At 38.9% G+C, this 21,609-nt stretch overlaps 1 protein-coding gene across 1 annotated transcript in view; it reads left to right on the forward strand.

Annotated features, from left to right (window-relative positions):
* The window catches only part of pcdh11 (protocadherin 11), a 136,190-nt gene that overhangs the window by 39,798 nt on the left and 74,783 nt on the right, over positions 1 to 21,609 (forward strand). The window contains exon 4 of the mRNA XM_088431008.1: positions 19,903 to 19,962. Coding sequence (XP_088287134.1) covers positions 19,903 to 19,962 — 60 coding nt within the window. The remainder of the gene's footprint in view (positions 1 to 19,902; positions 19,963 to 21,609) is intronic.

A 21,609-nucleotide genomic window follows, 5' to 3' on the forward strand; every position in this document is an offset into this window, starting at 1 on the left:
TTGTTGTGCGCCTTTGCCTTTTGGAGAGTGGTGGGGATGGAGGAAAAACAGCTGTTTGAAGTTCAGATTAATCTTCAGGGAGTCGCACCTATTGGGACAGTTAACCTTTAGCCATGCAGCTATAAAGCAAGTGAGTTCCATTAAAATACATAATGCATGAGGTGCCGAGATTGCACGCCATTGATCAGCACTTGAATAAATTGAGTTGAAATCTTATTAACATAACCAGTTACACATAAAGTGAGATGAATCAAGTGGAGTATAACACCTACCGAAATTAGGTAACATTTTTGAGGTTATGTTTCTGAGCGGACATCCTTTTACATCTAAACCTACTCAGAGGAAATTATAAATGATGTGATTCATTCAATATTTTTTGTTTTTAAAAACTCGTGCATTTGACCTAGGCAATTAATGTTCGTACAATACAAATTAATGACTAAAATATATAGTTTGAAATATCAACACATTAACTCCTAAGTGGTTATTTATTTTTCAGTCTACTAATACATTTTTTCGTCTTCCCTTTTATGTCATCGCGGCCATCATTCCTCTGTTGGTTGTCGTCAAGTTTGCTGTGTATGTACGTGCGTGTCTTCACCTTGGGTGATTTGGCCAACCACCCCATCCATTTGGTAAATCCCATTTGACTCTTCAGCACGTAGCACGTGCGTGTGTCCGCCTTTTAAAGCAATTAAGGCGTGACCTATCATTTTGACAGGCAGCCTCAATCCTTCAGGACCGTAGTGTTGTTCAGAATAACACGGCACATACCAATTCACAAAATGTTTGCCCACCCCTCCTCCCTCTTGTATAAGGAATAATTAGGGCAATTAATTCAGGTGGGTACCCCGTACAACATATGTGTTTTCAGATTATCTGCAGAGGAGGCTTCATCACTCGGCCCCATGCAGACTGGGAGATGACCCAAATTAAAAATGTGTTCCCCCCTCTTCCTCTTCTGAATTGCTTGTCCCAGCCCACCCCACTCTAAGATCTGTACCAGAATACCCACAACAACACTGTAGACTACCGGCTAATGGTAAACTTTAATCAAGAAATTATAGTGGTCATAATTTGCATGTGTCACTTGTTGCCTATTTTTTCCCATTACATTGCAAAGAGCACTTCTTTGCAAGTTTAATCATGGCAAAATAATTATTTGGGGACAAAGCCTGCGAGGAAAAAATTGGTTGTTTAAGAATTGAGTGTGGAGCAGAATTTTGGTTCAGCAGAATTTTGAACCAGAAGCAGACAGGATAGGGACGCAGAAAAACAGACATTCTTTACACGCAAAAATTCAACTCAATCAATCAATCAATCAATCAAATTTTATTTATATAGCCCTAAATCACCGAAGTCTCAAAGGGCTTCACAGAATGAAAAGAGGTCATACAGAGACATCTTTTCAATGTAAGGTACACAACAGCATCCCCTGTCAAAGCTCCCAGAAGGGGAAGGAAAAACTCAAAAACCCCAATTTGGGGAAAATCAGAAACCTCCAGAAGGGACCACAGGTGGGAGGAGCCCCCTTCCAGGCCCACAGGTTGAAGTGGATGCTGCATGTACCGAACACAGAAACAATATAAATTACAGAAAACATATTGTGCTATATAGTGCAGTGATGTCTTGACAGCAGGCAAAGCCATTGGGCAGGAACCATCCCGCATTCCAGCCAGGTGGACCGCAGACGGCTAGACTCCTAACCCGTGATGGTCGACCAGCGCAGGACCCAATGGAGGCGGTCAAGTCAACCCTCACCATCTAGCTAGCCCCCTCTCCCGGCCGGAAGAGGGGGGCAGGAAAAAAGAAGAAGGCTGCAGACAGGCTAATTTAACTAAATGCTTTTGAGTATAGATGTGTTTTTAGTCGGGATTTAAAGATTTCTACCGAGGTGGCTGCGCGAACTTCCATAGGTAGGGCATTCCATAGTACTGGCGCGCGAATGGAAAATGCCCTTGATCCCGCAGACTTCTTTTTAGCCCGTGGGGTCGATAGCAAACCGGCATTTTGTGATCGAAGTTGTCGGGACGGAACATAAGGTGATACTAAGTCGACGAGATAGGAAGGAGCTAAACCGTGTAAAATTTTATAAGTAATTAACAACACCTTAAAATCACATCTCACGTGTATTGGAAGCCAATGCAGGTCAGCTAGAATCGGAGTAATATGATCAAACTTTCTCGTCCTTGTCAATAGTCTCGCCGCTGCATTCTGTACACACTGCAGGCTTTTAATGTGAGACATGGAAAGGCCAGAAAACAAAATGTTGCAATAGTCTAGGCGCGACGTAACAAATGCATGAATTAATGTTTCTGCATCGCTAAGAGAAAGAATAGGGCGAATTTTAGCTATATTGCGGAGGTGAAAAAACGCCGTTCTTGTCATGTTATTAATATGTGTTCGAAAGGAGAGAGTTGAGTCAAATATCACGCCGAGATTTTTTGCAGAACTACTTTGGGAAATAATACAGTTTTCTAGGTTCAGCGTGGTATTCTTAAGCAGGTGCTGATGATGAGCAGGGCCAATAAATAACATCTCAGTTTTATTAGGGTTGAGAAGCAGAAAATTGGAAGACATCCATTGTTTAATCTCGGCAAGGCAAGCCTCCAGTTTACTGCACTTGCACGGATCCGTTATTTCTAAGGGCATATAGAGTTGGGTATCATCAGCATAGCAATGAAAACTAATAGCATGTTTACGTATAATATCGCCGAGAGGAATCATGTAGATGTTGAACAGTAAGGGGCCAAGTACTGACCCCTGCGGGACACCACATGAGACGGAGAAAGACTCAGAGATCGCGTCGCCATAAGAGACACTATGCGTCCTTCCCAGGATGTAAGATCTGAACCAAGAAAGTGCTGATCCCGAGATACCAACACATGATCTAAGACGTTCTATAAGAATATGATGATCAATAGTGTCAAATGCGGCACTAAGATCAAGCAGTAATAATATTGATGAGATGTTGGAATCCGAGGCTAAGAGAAGATCATTCGTCACTTTTACTAGGGCTGTCTCAGTTGAGTGGTTGGCCCTAAAACCTGACTGAAGGAGTTCAAATCTATTGTTGTCTATCATAAAATCACTAAGCTGTTGTGTTACAACTTTCTCGAGAATTTTGGCGATAAACGGAAGGTGTGACACTGGCCTATAGTTAGCGAGATCTTCAGGATCTAGGTGTGGTTTCTTAAGTAATGGTTGAATGACGGCCGTCTTAAAAGCTTCAGGTACAATGCCAGAGGAGAGTGACAGGTTGATAATATTCAAGACAGACGACCCCAAGATCGGGAACAACTCTTTGACGAGTTTGCCTGGAAGCGGGTCGAGCATGCAGGACGTCGGCTTTGCTGCATTAACCAGTTGTGTAAGACACTCCAGGGATACTAAATCAAACTGGGACAGGGTAGCCAGACTTTCATGAACCTGATTGTCCGAACTAGCATCAACAATCACAGTTGAGGTGGTGAGCGGCGCTGCCTTTTTTATTTCTTCCCTTATTAGCTGAATCCGCTGAGTAAAGGATTGCATGAAATCGTGTGCTGAATGGAGGGAATTTTGATTAACCTGCTGCTGCTGTGTTAGCTGCGCTACCGTCTCAAATAAATACTTTGGGTTGTTTTTATTAAGACTAATCATTTTGGAAAAGTGATTAGTTTTTGCTAGCCTAAGAGCCTCTTTATATTTCAGCAAGCTATCGCACCAGGCCTGACGGAAAACCTCAAGTTTAGTTGTTCGCCATTTACGCTCAAGTTGTCTACTTAACAGTTTACACGTACGCGTTTCCTCCGTAAACCACGGAGTGCGCCGCTTCGGACGAGTTTTAAGTTTCAGCGGCGCAATAGAGTTTAGGGAATTTAGAAGAACCGAATTAAAATCATTCGCGAGCTTATCGACTGAGCCAGTGAAGGACGGAAAGGCAGCTGTTGCGGAAGGCAGTAATTCAGAAAGTGCAGCAGTCGTTGAAGAATTAATATCACGGCTCTTAAAGCCTTGGTTGTGGACAACAAGACCACACTGAGCTAGGACTCAACTCAACTTGAAATAGAAATTAAAAATTGTCATTATTGCTTCAAAGATTCGCGTTCTGATTATGTGCAACTGAGAACGTCGAGTTAAACTATGGTCCGACATCAATCGATATTTTAATAAAGCAAACTAAAAATCCAGGACCCTATCTGCCAAAGGTCATTTAGACATTAAAATGACAAAACTGACAAATGCATTGCCATTATGAAACTGGCAATACATGAGAGAATCTTCAGGTTTTTCTGGAATACAGTGTAAAGTTTAGCACATTAACCGCAGAATTGTAATGCTCCTCCCATTGAGGGAACTATAGAAATAGTACACTGGGTATTCCCTAAAGAAGACATGTAACAAGACATTCACTTCTGGTGGTAGCGGCTGTTCGCAGTCAAGAGTGTGGAATATTTAAGATCAATATATCATTTATTTCACTTGGAGTCTATAATAGGCCAGCAATCGCAGGCTCCATTACTGAACTCGAAGGTCCAGACTGCTGACCAATCCTATCTAATGAAAACAAATGCACTTCTCGGCCGTAGAAAAGAAACACACTTTGCACTGCACAGTTCACACTGCAGTGCCTTTTGATATGAGGACAATATGTTGCTGCTCTATGCAAAACGACAGGCTTAACAGCTCAAGTGTGTCATTATGTGTGAGCAAGGAGGCCAAGAATGTCCTAATAGTAGACTTTTTAACTAAAGCCAAAAAAGATTGCTGTCATTATAATCTTAAACTGGGCTGCACTATACATACTGTATCCAGCCACCTAAATAGTAGGTTTTTTTTTTCTTACCTGTATTACAATCATTAGCTGTGTTACAATCATCATTTTTAGAGAAACCTCAATTTAACTTGTCTTGTGAGGGTGTAGGATACTGGAACTATGAATTCATGTTGTTTGGCTGCGATACCAATGAAAAATGCCAATATAAACACTCTTAAAAACAGTTGGATAACAATAACGTAATTATGGGTCAAAAAAGGAACGAGCCTATATTTGGCTCTGTTTGACCCAACTTTCTTGTTTGTTTTGCTCAAAATAGGGATTTTCAAGTCTTTAGTTTGTAAAAATAACGACTGACCAAATAGTATAACATTTTGAAAAATGTGAAATTCACCCAAATTGTATTCGTGAGATTTTGGCCTCACATCAGTGACGTTAAAATTACTTAATTTAGATTTACCTCCCCAAAATTACTATTATTTGGACATTTATGACAGTAAAATGTATTTGATTTTTTGAAGCTCCAATAAGACCCATAAAACAAGAAATGGTGTATTGTGTGAAATAGTTTAGAGCAAAAATTGTTCTTTGTCTCTATCCATCTATTTGTGTCTTTCCAGGCGTAAAGTCATGTTGATTCCATGTGGAGATGTGTTGTTTTAAACATCAGAGCGCCAACTAGATCAGCGCTATTATTTTCAAAGTGACATTGCTGATCTAACATCACTTTTAGCTTTAGATCATTCTAAAAATGGAGAAAAAACAAGGACATCTTTAGTGATCCCAGATCAGCGCACCTCCTATGAGAGCAGTTTGATGAGCAGTGTTCCAGATTAGATTAGAGGCCCTTGCACTGATGATCGTAATCCATCATCTTGTAAGCAGCGGAAATCTATGACAATGTAGTTGCACTAACTCTGTCATAAACCCTTAGCTTTCCAGTGTTCTGATTTTCCTAACTACAAACACAATGGAGTACAAATGTAAGCCTGTGTGGCGGCGCGTTTCATAAAACTTTGGGATTTGATTTGTGACCATGACACAGATTGAAAATATGTCAAAAGACTTTTTTTTTAATATCTATTTCCTGTCTGTTTTCGTGCTTCTCGCACTTACCTTTTGCCAGACAGAACACAATGTGTAGCTCTTCCGTTTTATCAACCACAATTGAAAACATGTATAAATATGGATATTTTGTCAAATGTTTTGCCACTGGAAAAGACAAAACGCCTTTGAACATTTTTTTTCCCTTGCCCTCCTCACCGCACTTTTATACGTCTTTCAGTGGGCACATGGGAATGAATTGATCAGGCTAGGAATACAAATCTTTTGTTTTTTTGCCATGTGTCATGTTTCTGTCAGGTGTGGCAGCTCATCAAGCTGAAATAATGAGGCCACGCTGCATGTTTAGTGACAGAACTCTTTATATTTTGATGAGGTTTATGCTGTTGTTTTTTTCCAGAATGTGTTTGTGTGATCCAATTACAAGCCCTTGGTGGTGTTTACATTTATAACACACGAAACTATACCTTTCTAAGCCAGCATCCAAGTACTGTACAAACATTAATGTAATATATATATATATATATATATATATATATATATATATATATATATATATATATATATATATATATATATATATATATATATCAGTGGCGGTCCATGAGTTTCACACTTACGCCTTCAGTGATTTCCTAGTCGAATATCGAATATTACCCCTCGTAATACCATCATTTATGACACCACGGCTAGAGAAAACACATATAGAAGCACACGTATGCATGACTGGACGTTGCATTACCTTAACAACAACACAGGCTGGTATTAATCTTAATTATTTTTTGCACAATTAATACCTTTAAAACATTCATCCATCCATTGTCCGTAGCTGCTTTTCCTAACAAGGGTCGACGGCGAGGTGGTGTCTATCCCGGCTGTCTTGGGACAGGAGGCGGGGAATACCCTGAACTGATTGCCAGCCAATTGCAGTTCACACAAAGGAAAAGAACCACTCACACTCACAAACACACCTATGGCCAATTTAGAGTGACCAATTCATCTACCATGCATGACAAAAACCCTCACGGGGTTAATGTGCAAACCCTCCTTTAAAACATTTTCAAACATTTCACTGCTAAATTTAGTAGCCTTTGAAACAATTATGTTTGATATTTTTCTTTCTGTTATGCAATTTATTTTCTGAAAATGCATACTGCATTCAGTTTGTTAGCGGTCTGAGTTATTATTTACGTAGATCAAGAAAGCAGACTCACAAAAGAGGCTCAGTTGCATGGTCACTTTATTAACCCCTAGTCTAGCAATACATCAATGCGAACTTATATACTAGTTTGGCAAATGAACTACTGTTGTTTAAAGTTATGTTAACCATCTCGAACGTATGCGTCACCTGATATTCAAACACAGTTTGATTTGAATCACGTCCCTCTAGTTGCACGTGATTTAAACTCAAACTTAATTAACTCTCAATCCACCGCGATGAGAGGTGAATATCGATAAGTGCAGTTGGGAAGAGCTCTGCAACGCATGCCCCGCTAATGTGCAAATCTAAATAATTGACATTATACGTGCTGTGCAGAATGAATAATCAGATAATAAATAACACCTCCAGATCATAGCTTTGGGTGTCTCATTAGAAGGCAAGCTGCGCAACTCTGTGCGTCGGAATGAAAGTCAAGTGAGGCAATTGCAATAATTACAGGAGTGACGAGTAGTGTGTGCTTTAGGGAAAGGTGGGTGCTTTACAGAAGGTAATGGGGAGGGAGGCGCTGGCTGTCTACAGGTGCCTCTGATTAACGGTAATTTGGGCGGCCCTCCCTTTTCTCTCTGCGTGTCTCTGACGACGTAGCTGCCCTGTGTAATGAGCTCCACAGCCATGGTGATGATGCCCCACAGGACAGTGCCTACAGAGCCGTAATGAGCACTCCAGCGTACCAATCCAAAGCCCCCCCACTGAGACCCCCTCCTCACTTCTGCAGCAAACCTTCCATAGCGACCCACCACTTCAACAAGGGTGAAGTCATCCCCTCTAGGTTAAGTGCGATGTCCAAGCGTGCGCAGCAGCAAGGATTCCCCTCCCCTCTCCAACGTGGGTGCGCGAAGTGGAGGCAGAAGCAGATTAAGTTGCAGCACAGATAGAGGAGCAGCAATGTCGCACGCAACCAACAGTATGGACTTGCGGGCGAAGAGCGAGGACAGCTGAAATAGCCAGGGATGGAAAATGGTAAATGACTGGTTGAGAGAGGGGATGGAGACTCGAGGTAACTGACGGATGGAGCGAGTGCAAAAGAAGGAGCAAAAGATAAATTGTACCCTGGGTAGGTGGGCAGAGAAAAGACAGGAGCGTGCATGTCCGCAGAGGTCCATGAAGAAGGCTGGGTAATGAGAGGTGGGACAAAGCCAAAGTCCAAAGTCGAAACAGGGATGAAAATGTGGAAGTCACTAGCCAAAATGCCATCCATTTTTCAGCACCAGGTGTTTAGGAAGCTATGTTACTACACTGCTGCGATTTTAAATAAGTAGGAGGTGTGTGAGGATTACCCCTGAACAAGGGAGCGGGGAGGTTTTGAACCACCTCATGCTGCGGTATACTCCACAGACATGCGAAGGCAACGACAAAGTAAGAGAAAAGAAAAACACAGCCGTATTTCAGATGAAATACCTCACAGGAGCCTACACACGCATCATATGTGTTTTTAATCACATTTCCATTTGCATAACAATGAACGAGCATGCATGCTGACAGCAAGATGACAGTGGTGAACATTCTCTAAGTGGATTCTTCATCATCAATTATGGCCATGAACGGTTGTCAATGTTAAGGCACGAATCAGTGTGTTCAGTTCATTCTTGCTTGCGGTGTTTTGAATACTGTTTGTGAACACGTGTGTGAGCTGACAGGTTTTTCTGAAGTCCGGGAATAAAGACCGCCATCTTCTTTCATGTGTGCTGAATTTATTCTCCAGTCAGCAGCATCTGTTGCAGCCCTATCCTCTCCTTGAATTTCCAGTGCGTATAACATGTTGGTTAAAATGATGGCTCTTTAATAACGGGTAGTGGTGCGTATTTGTTTTGTGTGTTTTCTTTACAAGAGTGACAAGTGTGCCGAGAATGATAAACAATAGATACAAAACAATGAGTAACAATATTGCTACATCTGTATCAGACAAGATTACCATTAAAGGAACGATTGGCCACAGTGTCTTATTTTAATTGCCGCATCTCTAAATAACTCCCTATGGCTCTTTTCATCGAATAGAACCTCTGCTGGGCAACCCCCCCAAAAAATCGTTCTTAGAAAATGGTTCCATCGGGGAATAAGGATTACATTATTATTGTTATTATTGTCTTGTGAAGGATTAGGGATTTGTTTTAAAAGTGGAGGAGCCCTGTGCAAAGTAAGCCACATCATCGTCATTGTTGACTAATATGTACTGACATGAAGTTAAAATAAATAAAGATGCAACTGTTGGTTTGATTTAGGCAGTAGAGGCCTCCATGTAGTCACTTAAATCTTAAATAAATGCTGTGGGTGCCCTTCTAGATTAACATCACAAGTTATGTTGAAATTAAATTACATTCTATAGTATCCGCTATAAATGTTCTTTAACAAATTCCAAGATAATGCCATTAACGTTTACCATTGATGCTATCAAGGTGATTTCATTTGAATTTTTTCAGTCCCAGATGTTTTTGAAGCAGTTCCGATATTGATGATTTTTTTTTTTATAATGTAGATAATAAACTCTAGAATTGTATGTTTAAATAATGTAACGCGTATATGAGAAAGACCTCTTGAATATTGTTCAGTCACCCTTCTTTTACTGTATGACTCAAAAATGAGCTACGAATCAGATTTCATTGGATCGTGCACTCACATCTTATGAATTATCTAGCGAGTTAACATTCAAGGTATGCTGTTTGTTATGTGTCCAATGGCACCAGCGCAGCGTAAACAGAGCGGACAACATGACAGCTCACAGCCGCAACTGACCTTTTGGTTCTGATCCCATCATGTGTTTCAGTGTGTTGGCTCTGATAAAGCCTTAGCCCTCCTTTGTTCTGATCCATAAAGCCTTTTCCAAAGATGCTGGTAATGCTGGGTGAGAATCAAATATCCCAGCCATTCCATGGTCACAACCTCTGCCTCCACCAATGACAGCTCTATTAGTTGTTTACAAGGCCTTGCACGCGCTTGGTTTGACAGCCAACCACTGTTTTGATGGTTGCATTCAGGCATGTTCACCATGGTGCTTTGAAATACAAAACAAAAATGTTTCAGTGTTAAGATTTTAAAATACTGAATACATAACAAATACGATATTCTTAATAAGATAATATTAAGAGAATGGTTTTCAATGTTTTTAATGCGGATGTACCTTCAGTGGAAGATTTCTTCCGCCAATCATCCTCTTACTAGTCTAAAACATTATATTTTGATTTTTAGATTTTTTTGAAACAACTTAAAACAGAGTGCTGTGCTATCCATGTCTCCTTTATTAAATGTTTGAACCACATTCATATTGGCATATCTAAGCATGTTTTATCCTCAAAATCCAGAACATAGTTTACTTTAACATCATCTGTTTCATTTCCATCTGTTAGAAAATTGCCTTTACTAATGACAACGTGCACCCTTATAAAATTCAACAAAATACAGGCATTTGTGTTTTTCAAATCAGTCATTATAGCACCGTTTAGCAATGTCACGTCAGGTTCCAATTTATTTGCTCTTAATTTGCAAAACACTGATGAAGAGAGTGCAACCATTTTTTTTTGTTTATTCCAAAGATTAAAAGATTATCTGATATAAACGAGTTTTGATTTATGAGTGCAATCACAAAATAATTCAAACACCTATCTCAAGACACCAGTGTAGTTTTTTCCATTGTGAGTAATGGTTACGTCAGTAAGACATAACCAGAAAAACTTGAGGGTGCAGAAAATGATTAAATAAATGCTAGCGAATTAATGTAGCACAAACGAATACAATTCATGTAGACCCAATGAATAATATACCAAAATAATATTTTACAATCAAAAACAGAATCTCACCGTTGGCTTTCTGTTTGCTGTAATATAGAATAAAAACTAATGTGTGACATCTAAAAAAAAGTACAAGGCAGTATTAACTGTTTGACATGTGCTGAGCTCTGGCATTCAAAATGCCCTCTACGTATGGCCCTAGCAACTGACAACTCTTGCTTGGACAAAACCATAAATAACTAAAGAAATCTCTGCTGAGAAATGACACAACCAATGAGATTATTTATGCATGCCAAGCAACTCTCTGTCTGCCTCTCTCGGGAAAAAAATTAAACGACTAAAACCCATTCTGCCTACTGGTCCAGTCCATGGGTGTCTGAAACTCCCCAGACTGGGAAGGGGGGCGGGGGTTTGGTGGATTCTTCCCCGCTTGCTCTTGGTGTGAAACACATGGCTGGCACAAGCAGCGCCATAGGGAGGTTGGAGCACAGCTGGTTTGATTGGGCTCTGGCCTTAATCGTCGCTGTCTTTGCCATCAGTGCTCAAGGAGCAGTCACACATGTTAACCAGGCCTGTAACAAGAGAAACTGATTGAACCTTTCCATAATAATTTCTAATCAAAATACAGTCAGGAAGATAAAAGTTTTTTTTTAAAACAATTTTTCTGCTTGGTGAGATAGGTATACTTATCTTACTTGGCATTCAACAAGCCAATCTGGTTTTCATTTACTAAAGGTTTGCCAATGCAAAAACAGGCACATACTTGATTGTGCATGCAAATGACTGTGGAGGCTGTTCTACAAATGGGGCATAACCATGCATGGTGTAGTTTAATCCTTAACATGGTAGAAGAAGATAGAAGTAAAATATTAAATGATTAGCATGGCTTCACCGTTATCATAAAACAGATCATTGGAAGATACTACAGGAATCTACTCTATGCAGACAGTTTTCTCATGCAAAACGTAATTTGTCAAAATAACATTAGGCTAGGCCGTGAGAAACAGTCAATAACAACATGAATCTAATGTAATTTTGAATACACTTAATGCTCCATTCACCCAGACAGAGCGAGAACAGCAGTAGTAAATTAGTTGACTGTAATAAGCTTAACAGTACAAAGGCATCCAAGCATTTGAATGAGGGCATTAATAGTTGTTTAAAAACAAGAGTAATGATGTGATGTGTTTTGTTGCCCTGTGCTCCTGAGAGGGATGTTAGCAGCAGAAAAGTATTGACTAACAATGACTTATGTGCAGATCAACAAAGTGCAAATGTTTTATTTAAAATTTAGTCATGTCTCAACAAAATTACAGCCTCTATCATGTGAATACAATGTAAGAATGCTATTTATTTGTAAAACGACAAAGTCAGGAGACTTTATGTCACTGATTATCACTGCGTCCCAGACTGAAAACATTCTCACGTTCTCCTTGGCCAGGGGTCGGCAATCTTGAACATTCAAAGAGCCATTTTGACCAGGTTTAAGGTTTCCATGGAAAAGACAACACTGGAAGCCGCAAACACGTCATTACACATAAAATGAAAATGTTATATATATCTTCAGTTGAGTGTTAGATGCCAGAGGTGTTGCTTGCGACAATTTTTGCTAAGCAAGGTTGTAGCATAACTTTTATTTTCATGAAAAGAAGCAAGCAGACCGAACCAATGTCTGATTCCATCCGTGTTCACAGAGGCATTAAAATGAGATCCATTTTGTTGAGAATTCTGCAAGCGCTCCAGTTTGCAATCTTTACTTACATGTGCTATCTTATTTTGAAATATATGTATCTTTTAATCTGGATGGCCGCGCTATATTTCCTATTTGTATTTGTTATTTAGCTCCGTCATGTTAACAAATGTTGTTACCTTTTCGGTTTCGAGAAAAAAACCCGCAGACGGGGTACGATAGTAGACTGTATTATTATTAAATTATTATTAAAGGTGTTTCCATTTATTTTAACAGGATAAGATGATGAGTTTTGAACATGCTGACACATTGACTTGACTACTGTGTGTGAAACGTCCCCTGATGAAAAAGTTTCCGCATTCTAGCTTTCGACCAACCCATTTCATTCGTTAAAATTTAAACGTCAATATGAAGTACAGTGGTTTTCAAATGAGGCTCCAAGTATGCCTGACAGTACGTAAAGTCATTTTGGACCTCCTTTGTATGCACTATGTAGATTTCTTTTTCTATGTTGATTTCTTTTTCTCACAGGGACCTCATTACAGTCTTGACCTGGCTAAGAAAAGGGACTTTACAAAGCATGCAATGCACAAGCTGCAAACAAACGTCCCAAGACGGCAGATGAGCTGCTTTCTGTGTCGAATTGAAAGAGTGCACTGCCAGTCGTCGCCTGCCATGTAGGCGTTCATGGGCCGGCATAAGTGCCTGCCGGTTGTCTCGGGGTGGCTCGCGTAACACTTGGCCTGCTCCCTTGCCACTGCCTGGATCAGAGAGGCCCACTGCTATCATCCAGGCACTGGCAGCTGCGCGGCGAGGCTTAGAGCGACAAATTGGTCCGAGGTAGTGAGTGACGAGAGCAGGCCAAGAAATATACTTTGAAGAGAGAAATGCATTCTGGCTTGTGACAAACATGCCGCATTATATGGTCAAGTGTACAAGTTTGTCGGCCGCCATGTGGATTGAGCGGGATCCCAAAGGCACTCGAAGCAAGCAAGAAACTGTCATCAACACAAAGTATTTAAACATATTATTGGATTAGAGATATTTTCAGTTGGTAGTCTCTTTTTTGTGCCCTCAATGTGGTGGGTTTAAAGAAAAAAAAAACGTATTTTGTGAATTTCCATCTTGCGGGGAAATTGACCTTTTACTTTTTCAAAACTTTTAAATAGCAATGAAAAAAAGAACCTACTAGGTCATGTCTCATTTAAGTCCTTTTACATTTAAAATGTGGAACTAGTGGCATTATTTCTAAGTGGGCCATCTTAATATAGCCAATGTACCACAAGGTGAACTAGCATATCATGTAATAACCCCAATTTCAATATAGTTCGGAAGTTGTATAAAATGTGAATAAAAAAAGGAATACATGTTTTTACGAATCATTTTTGCTGTATTTTCAATTCACTGCTCTACCAAGACAAAATTACTAAGGGTTAAAGTACAAATTTACTTACTTTGCAAATGTTAATTCATTTGATTTTAAAGCCTGCAAGATTTTCCAAAATGGTGTACAAGGTGTATAGTCATGTCAGGAGGTTCCATTAAAAAAAAGGGCAAAAACACACGGAGACTAATCACCAGTCCACAAAATATGGAAAATATAATTCCTTTTTTCTCTTTTGATGAAGGAAACACCCCTCTGCAAGTGAATTTCCAAGATATCCTGTGACAAATAAACCCTCCTTACAAAGAACTGTAACAGCTGGTTACAAAAACAATATTAAACTTCCTTGACATAGTTCAGATTATAAAACCACATGGTATTGAATCCTATTCTTGTTAATCCACTGCAATATTGCACTTGTCAAAACAATCCATGCCAACAGAGGCTCTTTAGCATTATAATAGAGGGGGGGACAAAACATCAATCCCTTTAAGACAAAAAAGAAAATCCTACGTTCTATCTTTAGTGATTTCAAAAACATATTTTTTCCCTCAAACTCCAAAACATACTGTTAGAGAAAAAAACATATTGTAGAAATGGATTGCTCAGTGAAAGTGTGATTAGTGTGATTAGTTCGTCCGCCTCCTATTTGCCTGACCAATGCTATGCAAGCAAAAAAAAAAGACTAAAGGAATTTTGTAAACTCAGAAACTCAGATGTTATACCTGTGAGTCGAACTAGATTAGCGCCTGCTAGGTTAAGGCTAGTGGCAACATTAATGGATTAAAAATAGGACCAAAGAGATTTTTTTTTCTTCCTGCCATTGGCCTGGGGAGGGTGTGGTATCCTGGAGGTTAAAGTAATTGAATTTAAACTAAAAAGGTTAACCTTTCCTTGTGTTGATTCACAGCTGTTGGCTGCACTCTAAATATGTTTGAATGAGATTATTGAATACAGCTTTGTAAACATATAAAAGGTAAAGCACTGTACAGGTGCAATCAGTTCAACATTTTTACCAAATATCTTTCTTTTATATATATATATATATATATATATATATATATATATATATATATATATATATATATATATATATATATATGCATTGTTTTTCCAGAGGGTTGCTGGCATGCTGGTCAAAAGCAAGCTTCCATATGAGTCCAGAATTCCCTTAAATTCCCGTAAATTATATCCTCTTCCCCTGCCAAATCCATCTTCACATCACACTGGTAATCACAGTCGGCCAACAAGTCGCTGCAGCAATACGCTCGCAAGACATTAAATATTGCCATCTCAAATCCCTTCCTCATGCTCAGCTGCCATCATACCAGTTGGTTTAACTAAAATTTGGTTTGAAGTGGCGGAGTATTCTACATTTGTTGTCAAGTTGCTTTGCAAATGAGGCCCGGCTTGGCAATATCTCAAAGCATCTTTGCTACATATATGCTCAGGTTCCCGCAGGCACGGGTTTTCTGAACCTCCGTCTTTGTGTATGCATATGCACGGTGCCTCACTCCGCTCACATACAAGATAAACATGCCAGGCAGGGAGAAAGATGGAAGGCAGTCTGCTTACGTCATGTCAGCTTGTCTGTACGCTGTCCTTGTGTTCTTTAGCTTGACTGACATGGTCTATCAATAACATGTCAGGTAGACAGTATGAAGGCCTTGTAGGTTTTTACCCATTAAAATGATATTCAATCATTTTTGATAGGCTTTTTCTGCCTGTAAGCAGGCATTATAATGATCCAAAGTTCCGCTGCCATTCACATCGGAATTTTGTCCTGCTTGAAGCTACATCAAAATAATTGTTTTGATACGTCTCATTTTGGTCCTGGCGATCACATTAATTGGAGGTGATAGTACACTGAGGATAAAGAAGTATTTTTTTTTTTTTTTTCGGGACAGTTTGCACCACAGATCCCCTGGCTCACTTTCATAGGATTTCAGTCTGGGCATGGTGGAAAAGACATTGCTTTGCGCTACAAGTGTTGCGCATATTGCGTGTCCCTTTGATTGCATGTCCAATGCAAGTCGCTAAATAATAATGCAGGGATTGAAAGGCTGCAAAATAGCCCCAGGCTCAGAGTATTCTAATGAACAGCAGCAGGGTGCCATAGGGGGCAGGGGAAAGGAGTTTAGTTGAGAAAAAAACTGTGTGTGTGTGTGTATGTCTTTGGGGGGAGAGAGGATTCCAAACATACAGAGCCTTGTTGTTGTCTTTTTCAAAGGCAAATCATCTAAATATTCTACAGTACATTTCATCAATAGTGATGCTGTCTCAAAACAGTTTTAACATGGCAGTAAAATATTTACATTAATGCAAACGATACCGTTGAGACATTGAACAACTTAAGTATAATTTACATATGATTTTCATGTTTTGGTTTCCTCTGAATGGAAAAATGCTGTTATGTCAGATTTTCTTCATCACTTTAGTGCATGCCTTTTTACTTGTTAGATGTTCCGCTGGCAAGAGCTCATCCCACTCCGGATTTAGTACTATCCCCCCCCCCAAAAAAAAAAAATACCATCACATGATCAAGGACATTTGATAATCCTTGAACTGCATTGCTCCTTTAAGCCCAGTGAGAGTATTTCATTGGAAAGGGATGACTGTATAGCAAACAGTGAGGCAGGGACTATACAGTACCTACAGTATCTGCTGCACTGAATGTAGCCTGGAATTTTTCAGTCGTGACAACACCGTCTATAGCTTCCCTGATGAAGCTCAAAACACAAATAAACCACAAGTGCCTGTCCACTCAGCACTGAAGAGACTTCTTGTTTATTTTTTGTGGGGCTTGCTAGGGAGGTTGAAATGTTGAAAGTGATCGGTCTACTATATATGCTTGGGCTAATCTTGCATGTATATCCATGTAGGTGATTTTTTTTTTCTGGCTTGATAAATGATTCATGTAGAAATCTGAAAAAGATCATGTTGCTTGCATCTTTCTGTTTCCCCAGCTGCTCTTCCTCATCAAATGACAAAAAAATATTAATAATCACTTCAGCACTCGAAAAGACTAAAGCATCAATGTGTGCTAAGATCAAATACCTCCTGTAGCAAGCATTGTCAAACAAATTTCAGTGTAACATGTTCTTGAGGAAATAGCAACATTGTATCCCCTTGTATAGTCTCTTTAATTATAAGCCAAACTTATAATACTGGTCAGTTTTGGTTCCATAGCTTGCGTTTGTGTGTTGTTTAATCACGAATGTTCACAGCAGCAGTAATAAAAAAAAATAAAAAAATAAACAACAAAGCTGAAGAAAACACGTACAGTAGTTTCAGAATAAGATGTTGATTTATTTGGGCTAATGTACGTTGAAATATGGGAGCTGCATCATCAGAATGTGTGTGTTTTAAATTTCGATTAGGCTCATTTATGTGTGTGAAGTGAATGAGAGATAATCAGGAATGTTTGAGAAGCCCATTTTTACTTGTAAATATTTCATTTTCTGTAATATTTGCACACATAGATTAAAATGGCTGTTGAAGATGGAGTGCCTGTGCTTTTGTTTACGTTTAATCTTGATTTTTAAATAAATGTCACGAGGCACTGACTGATATAAATCTGATATTGATCATGCAATTTAAAGTAAACAGAATTACTGGAGACTAAAATTAGTTTTGTTTTGTTTTTTCTCGGATACAGTATATTATGATTGTCTTTGTTGAGGTTAGGGATGGTTAAATTTAGCCATCAGATTTGAATGCTGCAATAACATGTATGTTTGTATATCTGATTTGAAAGGCAGGTTAGGAAATTAGGGGCGTGCATCATCGACTGTCTCATGATTTGATTTGATTCTGATTTGTGTGTCTACAATATGATTCAGAAGCGAAAATCGATTCAAAATGATTTGATTGACAATGATTTCTGCTTCAATCTGTAGATGTGCAAAGAATTGTTATGGTCTACTTCAGACTGCTTTGCAAAACGGAATTACATTACATGGAATGCTTTTGGCAATTGATATGATATGTGCATCTTTGGCCGTGCTTCTTGAGCATAGTTACACAGAAGCTTATAAGAAGGCGATTTGTTTGTTTTTTAAATATTTTTATAAAATCGATGTCGGGACATTTTATATTGATTCTTAATCATACTTAATGAGAAACTTGAGAATTTTGTGAATATAATTTTTGGAACATTTGAAAGTATATGCTTCTTGTTTAGGCTAACTAAAGCAGTGTATTACTTTGGATTGTTTTACAAAAATTCTGGAGCCTAATTTAATTTTCAGCCAATTTTACTCGAATGCAGATCAGTGTCCAAAAAGTATTTGCTCAGCAGTACAGGAAAATTAGAAGCCCAGCCGGTTAACATACTAAACCCTCAGGGTGTAATTTTAGAATTCTATAATCAAAAGTTAAATAACCTAAGATACAATGATGGATGTAAACCCTCAAACTTATTTAATTTAATGCACACAGAAGTTTGTACATGCACAATACAAATTAAAAGTAATATTACCACTTTTGCTAATGCTAAATCATACACAGATACACAATTGTATTCATTGTTCAACTTACTAATTAATTTTGTTTTTCAAAAGTATGATTCCAGCAAAGTGTTGCTTAAAGCTGGGTTCATTGTTTCTCTGTGGTCACGTTGCCCTGTTAGCAGTTCATTAAAAGGTGACGAAGCTAATGAGATGGAAACTCTTTCTTCTCTGCCGCTTTAGCAGCTCTACGCTGACTTCTTTTGTGCCCATGTAATGTCCATGTCAGCTGGCAAAAAGCTTTTGTCGAGCTGAAATATTAGGATCATGGTGTTTTCTACGCAGGTGGGTGGTCCAGGTGATTGTGACACGGGGTAAAGTCATTTGGCGCCCTGCAAAAGATTGTGTTCTTCCAACTTCATCAGTAAGCTGCACGGGATTTTTAGGGGGTGGTTTGGGACAAAGGGCATTGGTGGAAACCGCTCTGTCTAGATGAATATATGTATATGTGTGTTTGTGTGCACTCAAACAAAGCAACCGTTTCTTGCATCTATCCCCCAAGACAATAACTCATGTTTATTTGTCACATCAATTAGATGGTATCATGGTTACATTGCCTCCTCAATCTGCAGGGAAAATTTTGTCGACTAAATTCATTGTCCCAGCTAGGCCCATTTATTCATTTATATTTCATGAATGTGGTGTTTATGCTGCAGTAAAAGCCTGACTGTTTTTTTTTTTTTTTTTTTTTTTAATCCTCACTTGGTTAGCTTGGCCAGCGTGGTGTTTTCCTTCTATACAATTAAATATAGATGTAAAGAGTCTAAAGCTGAGTGTCACATCTGTCCTGGTGATACCATCCGGGGTACCATTAAACGTGCCCCAGCTGCATATTTGGATATGAGGGCATAATTGAAAGCACCTGCTTAGAAAACAACAGGGTCTTCCCAGGACGCGGCTCAAAGCTCCTTGGTCTGTTCCCAAAGATCTTTCCCTCAGCTATCACTTTCCTGCTGGCTTTTCTTCATACATTTGGGTGTTTTATCCCTCACAAGGTCAGCTCAAGACACTACACAGTTTCCGTTTTGTTTTGTTTTTTTTTTTTCCACCACAGAACTGTGAGTATGCAAATAATTTGGATCTTTGCATAATCACAAGCAGTGGGACCATCTGTTGTTGGCTTGCTGACATACCTCGTGTCTGCTTGTTAATGGGGGTTTTCTTGTATGTAAGCAATGTACTTGTACATTAACAATGTGATTATCATTCAACCTAAAAAAAATACAAATAAAAAAACATTCCAGCAAAGAGACATATGTTTCCTACAAAGAAGGATTTATAATCTCTGTAGAGGGACGAAAATAATGGTTTGGACTAGAAAGCAAAACAAAACCATCATCCCTACTCACGTGACGTCTGATAGATATGAACATGGTCAAGATTTAATATGACTCTCAACAAAAGCTGCAGGTCTTGGATTAGTGGTCAGCCGGCACATGCTTGTTTATTCAAAGTGCTCCTCTAGATAGGAAATAAGTTGCAACTTCTATCAGTGAGGATTTACTGCAGATGACCCCCAATGAAACATGCCACTGATAATGTGTTTTTCTTGTAGAATGCCAACCAGACACCAGAGAAGTCTTTTAACTCACCACCACCCATTTGTCCTCATAAGGTAAGATCCGCCTTGTTTCAGCCATTGGATTTAAGAAAATAACACTACCTCCGTATCTGTCTTGGAAACATGTTTGCTGATTAAATGGGTGTGTTCAAGATGGATGCAAATACCCAAGTATAATGCAATAAAATGGTTTAAAATGTTTTAAACAGATTACGGTTTAATGTAATAAATTGTATTTTTCTGTTAGGGTTGAGCGATTATGACCTTAAACTCTCTGGATTTTAGGGGATTTAAACAGAATTAATAAAGCCAACAGATATCAATAATAATGAATACTGATTTGATAATCAATTTTAATGTAAATTTAAAATTCATAGTTGTGCAAAAAAAAATGCTGTTTATAGAGTGTGCATAACTTGCTAAAATGCCACTATTAAGCAGTTTATGACTGTTGTAAACACGTCTCGTAAACCACCCATCTGGCGTTCTGCCATTTAGCAAAATCTCAATTTCTTGATTTATTGCACAGCCCTAATATGTGTACAGTATAATAGGACTTGGGTCTGCAGATTTGATTTTTTGGCCTACTACTAAATGGCCTACTACTAAATTTTACCACAAAGTAGGTTTTCATTATGTATGGAACTGTGGAGCTCCCATTGTGAATTAAATATTTTGGACATGCAAACTCATTTGAGTGTTTACAAGTAAGTTCAAATGATTTTTTCAAATATAGTTGAAGTTTAAACACATTCGAACATGCTTGTAAGGTAAATGCTTAATTCCCCACATAATGTATTACCTTGTGGCATTACAGGAACAAACACTATGTTTTTACCATTTTGCAAAAAAGTATTGCATGTTCTGATGGACAGCATCTGCATGTACATTCAACCATATACACAAATATGTGCCAGTTTTTTATTTATTTTTTATTTTTTTAATGAAAAAACGGCCATCACAGAATGGTATGCTTTATGCATGGCACATAAAACAGACTTGGCCCAGTTTGAGTTTTGCCCTTGAAACTGCTGTACTTATTTCCATAAAGTAGGTCACAAACTTTCGTATGTTCTAATAAGCATCCAACTTGATTGGCTGTCACAACTTTCGGATATTTATTCAACGTTAATTATACCAATTGATGCAGAGTCAAAGTTATCACCACACGTCACACGACATCAAACGTTTCAGAGCAACTTTCCACTTTTGTTTCTGAGTCATTCCTCAATGTGATAATGTGTTATGCAGTGAAAGTCACACAATCTCAGTTCACTTAGCAGCAGATGTGTCATAATTGACTGTGTGTCCATTTTCCGGGTGGATGAGTGGCAGTGGTGGCACAGTGTGGTGCGAACACCCCCAATAAAAAAAGCTCAATGAAGGGAACCTGTCTGGCAGCCTGTCATCAAATGGTCAAATCCATGTGCTCCTCCGTACAGCTAATGTACAGCTTGCTGTCGAGAAATGACTTTGGCAAGTGCGCAGTGGGGGAACAGTAACTACGAATACGATACGACACACTTCCTTCATTTTTGTCACGGTGAAATCGTGAGAAGAGGCTATCAAGTCGTGATCAGAAGGCAACATGTCCTTCACGCAAGGATGGAACAATTCTTCAGTAGGTTATTACTTTAGGCATTCAGGGCAATATTACATTCATCCTATCTCATTGTGTAATGACGTGATGACATTCTAGAG

Source organism: Hippichthys cyanospilos, chromosome 13 (assembly GCF_059441005.1).
Source record: "Hippichthys cyanospilos isolate Australia breed blue-spotted pipefish chromosome 13, RoL_Hcya_1.0, whole genome shotgun sequence".
In the NCBI taxonomy this organism is placed as follows: Eukaryota; Metazoa; Chordata; class Actinopteri; order Syngnathiformes; family Syngnathidae; genus Hippichthys; species Hippichthys cyanospilos.